This window comes from Callospermophilus lateralis, chromosome 1, assembly GCF_048772815.1.
Source record: "Callospermophilus lateralis isolate mCalLat2 chromosome 1, mCalLat2.hap1, whole genome shotgun sequence".
NCBI classification, from domain to species: Eukaryota; Metazoa; Chordata; class Mammalia; order Rodentia; family Sciuridae; genus Callospermophilus; species Callospermophilus lateralis.
This window is the reverse complement of record NC_135305.1, coordinates 148,946,775-148,958,896: the sequence shown is the minus strand read 5'-3', so window position 1 is coordinate 148,958,896 and position 12,122 is coordinate 148,946,775. Positions and strand designations below refer to the sequence as shown.

The window sequence follows — 12,122 nt, the reverse complement described above, 5'->3', positions numbered from 1 at the left end:
GTCGGTATGTCACTAGAGTGAGTAAAGCTGGAATTTAATGTCCTTGTCTGATTTAATCAAGCCTGTGTTTCTTGATAGGCGAATATGATTAATCTTATTCTAACGCCCAGTGAAAAATCACATTCCCTGGAAGGATAATAATGGATGTTTCTTAAACGCAACTGAAATGACTTTTAAAGGGGAAAATGCTTTCAAAGGACAAAGCTCCTCTCTATAAAGATGAGGTGGTCAGTCAGGGAGTAGCTCTGACCCCTCAGGTAAAAAAGGTACTCGAGTAATTTACAGCTAAAAAATGTACAACTGTGGGGGATTTTTAAAGAGCAACACAATCAAGATGGGGAAGGAGAAATTCATTCCTTACTTCCCTAGGGTTTTAGAAGGAAACCCATTTGTGAAGTCAGTTTTGCATTTTGTCCACGATTCCTTGAAATTTTTAATAATTGCCCTTTCCTTCTTCAGAAAATAGGAACTAAAGAGGCTTAGAAAACATAAAATTTTATTATTGTCTAAAAATTTGAAAAGCCAAAACACATATATTTCTTGGAGGAAATTAAATTGTACACCCAGATTTTTATGTAAAAGCAAGTTCTAGATTAAACTTATCACTGGACTGATTTTCTTTTTCCTCTTATAATTTAAAATGTTTTGATATATTGGGAAGGTATCTCCCGTTACATCTATTTCATCTATTTTTAGACTTTTTTTTTCCATTTATGTGTCAAAGTTAAAAAATGAAGAGATCTTTAATAAACATGCCATCCTGGGATGTTCTATAGCTGTGCTATTCAAAAAGATAGCCACTAGCCACATGTGGCTATTTTAATTAAGATGAATTAAATTAAGTTAATTTAAAATTAATTAAAATGAAACAAAGCATAAAATTCAGTTCCTAAGTGAGACCAGCTACATTTCAAGCATTTGGTAGCCAGAGTTAGTGGCCACCAGGTTGAGCAGCACCAATGTAAAACATTTCCAACATTGCAGAAGTTCTACCAGACCATGCACAATTGGTTAAAAATTGAAACTTACAAGAAACTGCTTCAGGGGGTCAGTTAAAATTACTCTGTATTACTTCCGGGAAATCTGAACTAATTTCACAGGGAATAAGGTGTATGATTGGGATTCCTGCACCAGGTGTAAGGTTCTAAAGAGGAAGGCCCTGGGATCTGCTACCATTTCATTACTGTACATTTATTTATAAATCATCTTTATGTCCCAAATTGAACTTCCTTAATATGACAGCCACAGAAAGGCATACAGCCTTAAATGCCAGCAGACACAAGAGAGACAGGAGGTAGATGCCTGTGGTTTTATACATAACCTTACCAAGTCATAGTTTTGGTAACTATTAGTTGGCTAACAAATTAAATACACTGATTGAGCGGGAGACCTCAAATATGCAGTAGCAGCTAAGTTTCACACTGTAAAAATGTGGTTTATGAAGATAAACTAGTGACAGTAGAATTCACGTCACACACATGTCAGGTCAAAATAAAACTTGTTCATGCCCAAATTAGTGTAAATTGATTAGTTTGTTTCATTTCTAATAGAAATCAGTATTTTGAGGTTAGAACCCTGATTATCAAATTAAAAGCCATGTTATATTGTGTAAGTTTTTTAAACATAAAGAAATTGGAATACAGCAGAAAAGTTAAAAATTCAAAATCACGTTGTTTTAGTTGATACATGTGTAATGAAATTACCCACTAAGATATATTTTACTAACAATGTTACCTCAAAAACAGGTCCAAAATTTTAATCTACTTTAAATATAATAATTAATGGTAATGGTATAATTCCTTGCTCCTTCCTAATTTTTTTCTTTTATAAAAGAATTCTTAGTTTTCCAGGGCAGTTTTCTATCAGAAATTAAAAGTCTTCAAATATTATGCAAAAGGCAATGAAATGCGGTAACACTAACAGTAGACACCCGTTTTGAGTGAATTAGAAAGTGTGTGTGTGTGGTGGGGGTGTTCACGCACTACGTTTTCATGTGTGCACATGTGTGTGTGTATTGCTGGAATCAAATCCAGGCCTTGGACTTGTTTTGCCACTGAACTACACCCCCAGCCTCATGTAATAAATTTTTAAAAAAACTCAATTTCACTGTATAAAATACATTCAAAACTCCAAAGATAACTTGATGAAGCAATTTAAAAAAAAAATGTTTTCTTAGTTGTAGGTGGACACGATATCTTTATTTTTATGTGATGCTGAGAATCAAACACAGTACCTCACATGTACTAGGCAAGCGCTCTACCACTGAGCTATAGCCCCAGACCTTAATGAACCAATTTTAAAAAGAGGGTAATGTGATTTGAGAAGTAGGCCCAAACAAATTAAATATTGTTTGTTACACTGTCCCATCAGGCAACAGTCCCTTTGAAAATGACCACTGTACTCCGCTCCCAGAATTTCTGAACTGCACACTTTTTTTTCCCGGTACTGCAGATTGAACCCAGGGATGTTCCACCACTGAGCTACATCCTCAGCACTTTTTATTTTTTTGTTTTGTGACAAAGTCTCATTAACTTGCCCAGGCTGGCCTTAAACTTGGCTTCTTCTGCCTCAGCTCCAGAGAAGCTGGGATTACAGGTGTATGCCACTGTGTATCTAGCTCTGAACTGCACACATTGTAAGATTCATGATAGAAAGGATAAGTTTGTTAATTTATGCAGTTAGGCAGCATATGCAGATTATTTGCCAATGAAGATGAGAGGGCCAACATCAACTCTGAAGAATTATTTCAGGAGATGAAGAAGAAATATCATGTTCTACTTTACCAAGATCAAATATATGTCTTGGGTATAATTTAACCTTAAAACATTACCATCCAAGAACCAATAATATAGTTCCTTGAATTTCCAATATGATTAGGGACCTGCTTTAAGTCAATGTGTGCTAACCTGATAAATAACAATACTCTTCTGTTATAAAAAATAAATTTCCACAGATTAAAAAAATGTTGTAATGTTTGTTCAAAATCTTTAGTGGAAAGAATATTTTACGATATAGTGAAAAATATGAACTAGGAGACATAAACTTTATTCTCATGCCCTGGACAATGGGTTTTTGCTCTTATCTAGAGGTCCCCACTAAGCATCTGGTATTACACATCTGAGATGCAGATTCATGGTGCAATCACCTGCCTAGAGTTTATGCTACCTTGAACTTGGCCCGTAAACCATTTCTGAGGGCTCCAGTATGTTTGGGGTCTTCCTTTATCACAACTCTCATCATACTCACTTGTCTGGCTCTGCGTGAGAGGGTGAGCTTTTTGAAGGCAGAGCAAATGTGATTTGAAACATCTCAGTCTCCCCAGCACTGAGCACAGTGCTTGATACTTAGTAGGCATTCAGTAAATGTTTGCTGAATAAACAAGCTCAGAATAGAGCTTTGAGGAGATTTTTGAGAAAATGACATTTTCTCTTGGATTATTTAACAGAATTCAAATTTGTATTTCATAAAACCTGCCACTCTGTACTCTAAGAAAGTCATAAAATAGTTACACACACACACACACAAGCACACCTTTCTGGGGTAGGTGAGTGTGTGTGTGTATGTGTGTGTGTCTAAAAATGGCTTTTATCCCATGATGTGAAGACCTCTATAGACTCCCACACTTTCTATGCTGCGGAAAAGGGACTGGTAAACCCCACCATCTCTCCTTTGTTTTATTCCTTTCAAATCCATTCCTGATGGTTGAAGCAGGTACAGTTATCAGGACCTGGGGCTGGAATGTGGGGAACAGAAGATGGAAAGACAGTCAGGGAGGAAGGATGACAAGGAGATGAGGGTGAAGATGTGACTAGAGGGAGGGGTGACTGCTTTGGACATTCATACATTAAATCACTTAAATTTTTTTTTTAAATTTTTTTTAGTTATACATGAGCACAATATTTTTATGTGGTGCTGAGGATCGAACCCAGTGCCTCAGTGTGAGAGGCAGCGCTCTGCCACTGAGCCACAACCCCAGCCCTGTTAAATTACTTTTACTTTGCCAAATGTGAGTCCAAGAGTCAGAGAACTTGCCTCTCTGTTCAGCAAAATAACAGGAGAGGCCACCAGAGCAAGTGAAAATTAAACCAGAACATCCTACCCCCCAAGGACATTTCTTTTTCTTTTTTTTCCTCCTACAAAAATGGTGAAAGCTGTTTTTTTTTTTTTTTTTTCCAAGAACAGGGGAGAAACAACTGAAAAGAATGATTAAAAATATTTTCCATAAGTAATTCCCATTAAAAAAGGGCCATTGTGTTTGAATTTAATCATACCTGAAATAACACTGATTGAAGATACTTTAAGATACTGACGCCTCATGATCTGTAGAACAGAAGGAAACAGCAGGCAAAAGCAGTGCTTCTAGACTTCAACAAAATGCAAGTCTGCCTGGTTTTTTGTTTGTTTTGGGGGTGCTGGGGATGGAACTCAGAGGCTCGTGCATGACAAGCAAGTGCTCCAGCACTGAGCTACGTTTCCAGCCTCTAAGTATACCTTTTAATTCACAAAATTAAAAAAAAATAAATTTTATTATGTAGGACAAGGTTAAAGGTCATTTGCTACTGCTATGCATGCAGTGATTGCAAGCAGTAGGGAGGAGATCCAGAAGCATGTGAGATGATGGCAGAGAAACTAAATTGGATTTGAAGTTTGCTCCGGAGTCACTTCGAAGAATCAAGATTTGAGGTATGAAGTTGTGTTCCTAAGAGTCTTCCTTTGGCTGGGTGTGGTCATGTGCACCTGGGAGGCTGGGGCAGGAGGATCCCAAGTCTGAGGCCAGCTCAGCGGCTTAAACAGATCCTGAGCAAATGGACTACCACCACCACTATCACCATCACCAAAAGAGTTCACAGAACACATACTGAATGCTTCCTGTGTGACAGAGTGCTGGAGGTGAAGAGAGGTGTCCTTGAGAGGCTACCAGTTCAGGGACAGGTGGCATTTCTGCTACTGAAAACTAGGGAGAGGAAGTGGAATAAGAACTTAAAGTCTGTTTTGTCAGAATATACTTTTAGACTTATCAAATCAATTTTGCTCAAAAAGATTAGCTTAGGATCTCTCTAGGGGCTGGGAAAGACTAGGGTGGAGGTGAGCAATAGGGAGGAGCCAGGTAACCTGAAACTCTGATGCCGATGGTTAATTTTCAGCATCCTGGTTTCAAATGAGGGTGAGCCTTGATAGCAGACCTGTCCTGCTAAATCAGGGCATCTGTATTCTGACGCAGAGCAATTAACTGCAAGTAACACGGGCACTAGTTACACATGGCCTAAAAGTCAGTTTATTAGCTGGGCACCATGGCGCAGGCCTCTAATCCTAGCAATGGGAAGCGGGGTGTTGAGATAGGAGGATTGCCAAGTTCAAGGCCCTTCTGTAGCTTAGTGAGGCCCTAAGCAATATAGTGAGACCTTGTCTCAAAATGAAAAAGGGAAAAAAAAAAAATTGCTGAGGATGTAGCTCAGTGGTTGAGTACCCCTGGGTTCAATCCCTGGTAGCAGAAGGTCAGGTTACTTCTTGTATAAAATGGTAATCTGTTTTACATCTATGATTAACTAACTTGGTGTACACCTGCTTGAGTATAACAATCAGAGAAACAAAAAATTCCTCATCCTTCTTCTTATATTTTGGTATTTATTAAGCATATTCTTATTGTCTTGGGCATTATTATTGAACAAATAATTCTTTCGAACCATAGAGATCATACTATTTAACCTTTTAATCAATTATGTTCCAGAACTAGATTGGTAGGATGGTTAGCATTTGGTAATTAATCCATCCACCCATTCACTCATTTTACAATTATTTACTGAGTGTCTACACCATGGCAAGCACTATATAGCACTGAACAAAGTAGGCATAGTCCTTGCCCAACAGTTTACATTCTAATCATGAGATAATAAACAGATTATTAATAATATGATTTTATATTATGATAAACATTAAAAAGAAAATAAAATAGGATAATGAGATCAAGGTTAGAAAATTGCTTATTGTATGACAATTTAATAATTATATTGGCTTTTCTAAGATTTTGGGTATGAATCCAGGAAAAACTGGTCAATGTTTTAAAAAATTATATTGCTTGGCTTCTTTTTAAAATAACCTTTGTGGCCAAGCACAGTGACACATGCCTGTAATCCCAGTCATTCAGGAGGCTAGGGCAGGAGGATTACAAATTCAAGATCAGCATTAGCCGCTTAACAAGACCCTTTCTCAAAATTTAAAAATGCAAAAAGGGATGGGGATATAGCTCAGTGGTAGAGCGCCCTTGGGTTCAATCCCCTGGACCAAAAAATAAATAAATAAATAAATAAAATAAAAAAAGTTTTTTTTTTTTTCCCTCCTGGTCAGAAACTAGACTAGACTCAGATATGCTCTGTCCAGACTCCCTGAAGGAAGTCTTCCTGCTCCACCTGCATGGAGAGCTGGTGGCAATGGTCTTAGGTTGTCAGCCCCTTCATGCATCATGTCAGCTGCAGAGCAAACTTGCCCAAGAACACATCCTTTCCAGCTGCCCATGTGCTATGACTGATGGAGGCTGTGGCACCTGGACCTGGCCATTCCTCTAGCCAGTGCTTACTGCGGGGTGGGCGGAGGCATCCAGCGGACCTGCATCTCAGCCATACTGCAGTCCTCTCCCTCCCACAGGTGTTCATCCAGGGGAACTTCCATTTTTATTTATTTTTGTGGTACTAGGAATTGAACCCAGGGGTGCTCTAGCACTGAGCCACATCTCCAGCTCTTTTGATTTTTTATTCTGAGATAGGGTCTTGCTAAATTGCCAGGCTGGCCTCCAACTTGCAATCCTCCTACCTCAGCCTCTGGACTTGCTGGGATTATAGGCTTGTGCTACTGTACCTGGATCCTATTTTTTTTCTTTTTAATTGGTGCAGTATGATTACACATAATGGTGGAATTTGTTGCTACATATTTGCACATCCACACAGTATGACAATGTAATTTGGTCAGTTTGTTTCCCATCACCATCCCTTTCCTCCCCTGTTCCCCTACCTCTACTGATCTCCCTTCTATTTTCATAAGACCACACACACACTCCCTCCACACACCTTTTCCCACTTTTTTCTCTCTACATTCCACATATGACAGAAAACACAGGACTCTTAGCTTTCTGAGGAAAACTTCCTCATTTAAAGAAAATCTAGCAGGGCTACACTGTCTCATTTCTTCCTGGAGAATCCAACGTAGATCACAGTGTTCCCCACACCTACATGTGACACAATGGAGCTGCCATCCATCTGTGTGGAGAAGGGTCTGATTGGGCCAGTGGCGTCTAGATCCCTCCTTTCTAGGGAAATTTAATAGACTCCAAGTAGAAAATGGAAGAGAGCAAAGCACACCTGTCCTAGCTGAGGTGCGGTTGAGAGCTGCTTTTTTCAGGATTATAGGAATAGAAGCACAGAATTCTAGAACTGGAAGGAATCTCTGAAATCATGCAGAATGAATATTAATTTTTCAGATGGAAAAACTGAGGCCCAGAGAGGGTTGGGACTTATCCAAAGTAAAATACAACTAGGCGTGGCAGAAAGAACCGAAACTAGTTTTCCTCATTCCTATAGTCTGACACACAGAATTTTCTACTGGGAGTTTAAGATCCTATTTCATTTATGTTCTCCAATTTTAGGAACTTGAGTAGATTAATAAATATAAACTTTCTGAATAATTTTGCACTTATATTATTTTTAAAGATAAAGTGTTTTTGGGCTGTGGCTGTAGCTCAGTGGTAGAGCGCTTGCCTAGCATGGGTGAGGTACTGGGTTCAGCCTCAGCACCACATAAAAATAAATAAATATGTCCACCTACAACTAAAAAACTAATATATATATATATATATATATATATATATATATATATCAAGTGTTTTAAAGCTCAGGTAGTAGGACTGAATAGATGCTATGCACAGAAAGCACATTTGACATTAAGTTTTTGCATATTATATTGAAATTTTTTCTAGCCTACTTGTATTTCAAAGTTAACCCATTTAACCTTTTATTTGCAAATGTTTCAATTCCATGGAACTACAATTTCCTTATATATTTCATAATAAAATAGAAATACATTACATGAAAGTCGTCCTGACCATTTTTTGGGTGTATGTGTGTATCAAATACAATTATGTACTATCTCCAATGATAAAGTGTACCTATTCTTCTTCAGTGATCACATCAGAGAAAGAAAAGTATTAAAAGAGCTTCATTATCACAAGGTATCTCTATAATAGCATGCTAAAATTAAAATTAAAATCCCCAAAGAATTCCAGGCCAGGGCCTTCTCTCTTGTTCCACACCAGGGGTATCTTTTCCCAATTTGGGGTCCTATCTGAGAGGTTCTGGAGTAAAAAGATATATTCCACTTGCCCTTCTTTGGCTCCCTATACTCATGGAGCTCCACAGGTATCAGAAAGGAGAGAGCCAGACCTGTAAATGCCTATGATGGCTCCCTCCAGAAACAGCCCAGGAAACCTTTCCTACTCCTCAAATACATGACTACTTGCCCACGTTCAATGGCAGCTGTGGCAATGCTGAGCCTAGCACCTTTCTGTACTTCTGATATCACTTCTTTCCTTAAACTTCCGTGGTTCCTGATAATCCGGGTCCCTGCTGTCTCCCCCAGTTTGCTGTCCACCACAACTCCCCAGGCTTTAATGTCTCTGGCCTTTCCCCTCTTCCGGGGACATGCAGTACTCCTTTTGTCTGAGGGCCTTTGGACTTGTTGCTTTCTGACTTAGCCCAGTGTATCCCCCCAAGGTCGCTAGCTTCTGCTTGTCTTTCAGGTTCAAGATTAAATTTTTTTTGTCAGGTAGGCTTTTCAGTATTTCTCTCTAGATTAAGGCCTACTTTTTTTGGGGTGTATGTGTGCATCAAATGCAACTGTGTACTATCTCCGATGATAAAGTGTACCTATTCTTCTTCAGTGATCAGTAGAGAGAAAGTATTGAAAGAACTGCATTATCACAGGGTAGCTCTATAGTAGCATGCTAAAATTAAAATCCCCAAAGAATTCCAGACCAGAGCCTTCTATCTCGTTACCACACCAGGGGTATCTTTTCCCAATTTGGGGTTCTATCTGAGAGGTTCTGGAGTAAAAAGATACATTCCACTTGCAAATTTCTTAAAAACATTATATCATTTTTCGTGGGATTATTTGTTTTATCTCCCCCACAGATGACAAGCTCCATGAAGATGCCTTAACTACTTTATTTTCCCTATATACGTAGGTCTACCATGGTTCCTTGCACACAGTAAAGGTTACCACCTGTATTTGTTGAGTAAACGATTATCAGTTCTAGAAAATGAACATGCATCCCTCTACCATTCATGACCAGGCACCATTGTACTCCCTCCTGCCCTCTACCCTTCCCCAGTTTCCTTTTAATCCCAAGAAAAAAGCAGAAATGAGAGAACCTAAGTGAAAAAATAATATTAAACATGTTTTTTCATAGAATTAGAATGATCACTGCAATTCATTAAAACAAGTATATACATTCCTCATGTATCCCTAACAAGAAAAAAGTTACAAGAGATCCTTTTCTATAATCCCATGTTATAGGCTGCTTACTCCAAAAGTCTCTCAAAACACTGTTGGAGAATTCCTACAGCTAATTATTGACAATTCTATAAAATACTATACAGAACTGCTTTGAAATATGCTTAAAATTTAAAAATTTTTTTTCATAAAGAATGTCATCTTTGGGGCTGAGGCTGTAGCTCAGTGGTAAAGTGCTTGCCTTGAAGGTGTGAGATACTGGGTTCAATCCTCAGCACCACATAAAAATAAATAAAGATACTTGTATTCATATACAACTAAATAAATATATTTAAAAAAGAATGTCACCTTTAAAAGACTCATACAAAAGGAGACTATTTAATTGGGAATGTAAATCAAAATTAAAAAAACCAGAAATATTTGTTCCAAAGTCAGAATACTTAAGCCGGCAGGAAGCTAGCCTTAGAAATATAAGTAATATGGGCTGGGGATGTGGCTCAAGCGGTAGCGTGCTCGGCTGGCATGCGTGCGGCCCGGGTAAGATCCTCAGCACCACATACAAACAAAGATGTTGTGTCCGCCAAAAACTAAAAAATAAATATTAAAATTCTCTCTCTCTCTCCTTCTCTCTCTCTCACACTCTCTCTTTAAAAAAAAAAAAAAAAAGAAATATAAGTAATAAATCCAAGAAACAGAAGAGTAGAACCCTTTATAAAACAGATGGCCTGGGGCACCACCAACAGGTCATACCTGGAAAGCTTTGATGGTATGTGGCAGGAAGGTCACTGGTTTAGCGAAGGATGTCCTGGATTTGTTGATGTTTAGAGTTAAGGATTTATTTTCCTTTATTTATTGATGCTGGTGGACATCAGAGCAGTAAGAAAGGAAGAGGTAGAAATAGCAGAGACAGAGCCCACATAGTCCTTCAGAATCCTTTTACTGTCAGAAGACTCTCAAGTGCTAGGTTTAGCCCCACATTTCAGTTGCAAAAGGGAACTGACCAGACAAGCCCGGTGTCTGAGCCACTTTTGCGTGAGTGATAAAGCCGGTGCAGAGGACACTCCCAGGAAACCCACCTTCTTGTGCAGCACAGAGGAACTGGAATTCACTGTGCTTTCCTCCTCGTGCATCATGACGAGTTCCGAGCTGCTCTCATCCATGACCTCCTGCATGCTGTTCACACTGCTGCTCTGGCTGCCGGTGCTCACCGACATGCTTGGGATGGAGTGGTTGCTGCCCAGGCTGTCCACTTCCCTGTTCAGATTGGTCCCATGTTCGTTGTCCTATAAAAATGGGGCATCAGGGTTAAAAAAAAAAATAACTGTAGACAAAGCTGAAATCCATGACTAAGCTCTGAAGCATGCTCCATCCTGCAGTGCCAACTCGCTTTTCTGCCAGTCTCCAAAGATAAACACTCTGGGTCTTGGTTCCATTAGTCCCCCACCATTTTCATGTATCTTTTTTGGGAGGGTGCTGAACCCAGGGGCGCTTTACCACGAAGCTACATCCTCAACCTTTTTATTTTTTTATTTTCAAACATGGTCTTCCTTATTGCTGAGGCTGGCCTCAAACTTTCAATCCTCCTGCCTCAGCCTCCTGAGTCGCTGGGATTACAGGTATGCGCCAGGTCGCTTTTTCAGACATTTCAAATTCACTCTACGCTTTCTGCGGGGGCTATTGTAGGCATGGGATAAAGATTCCAAAGGCTTGCATCCCCGGGTTTTCCCCTGTCACACACAACGCTGTCATCAGATTGCTACACTAAGCAGAATCTCTCTGGGTCTGTAGGAGATCTTTGGAACATCATGGTGCTAGAGAGAGACTGCTGGCCACCAAACAGGTAGGACATCTGCAAATAGAGCAGTGGTCACCTGAAACTGAAGTAGACTGGAAAGAGTTTTCAGCAATGTGACAAGCAATATGCTCCTCTGCAAGTCATTATTGAGTAACTTTATATCTAAGCAGGGATATTAATTCTACTGTCCTAGACAGGTAATTAAATTCTGCCTCCCTTAAGCAATCCTATCATGCTTACCTCTGTAATCTTATTAAACATATCTGTTAAATAATATTGATATTCATCATTACTGGTCCAAAGACTACTATTTGAAAAGTGGTAAAATAATCTGAACATATAATTTATCTATCACAGTGGCATATCTTTTGATATAAGATTAAATAATGTAATTAAATGAACTTGGCTACAAATAAACTTTCTTTTCATAGAACCACACTGTACACATATAACTTTAATGAATTGTTACTTAGTCATGGCAATATAAGGAATCACAGGGTAATAAAAAATGATAGATAATAAATTTTTAATAGATTTATTTTCCCAATTAAAGGGGATCATTTCTATGTATGTAAATAAGAGATTTGTATAGCTCAAATGTCATTTTCTGGGTTTCATTTTTATGATTACTGGTAAAATAAGTCAATTTTTTTACATATTAAAAAGCTAAATTCATTCATCCTTCCTTCCCTTTTATTTAGTTTTAGAGGTAAAGGAGTTCTTTCTTTCTCTCTTTCTTTAATTGAACTTAGGGCCTCACAAATGCTAGATAAGTGCTCTACCACTGAGCTATCTCCCCAGCCCTTTTTAGTTTTTATTTTGATGCAGG

The 12,122-nt window shown here is 38.6% G+C and overlaps 1 protein-coding gene across 4 annotated transcripts in view; it reads right to left on the bottom strand.

Annotated features, from left to right (window-relative positions):
* The window catches only part of Taok3 (TAO kinase 3), a 187,500-nt gene that overhangs the window by 34,409 nt on the left and 140,969 nt on the right, over positions 1 to 12,122 (bottom strand). For all 4 annotated transcript variants that reach the window (XM_077108947.1, XM_077108945.1, XM_077108957.1 and 1 more), the window contains one exon: positions 10,575 to 10,781. In XM_077108947.1, the coding sequence (XP_076965062.1) occupies positions 10,575 to 10,781 (207 nt within the window). The remainder of the gene's footprint in view (positions 1 to 10,574; positions 10,782 to 12,122) is intronic.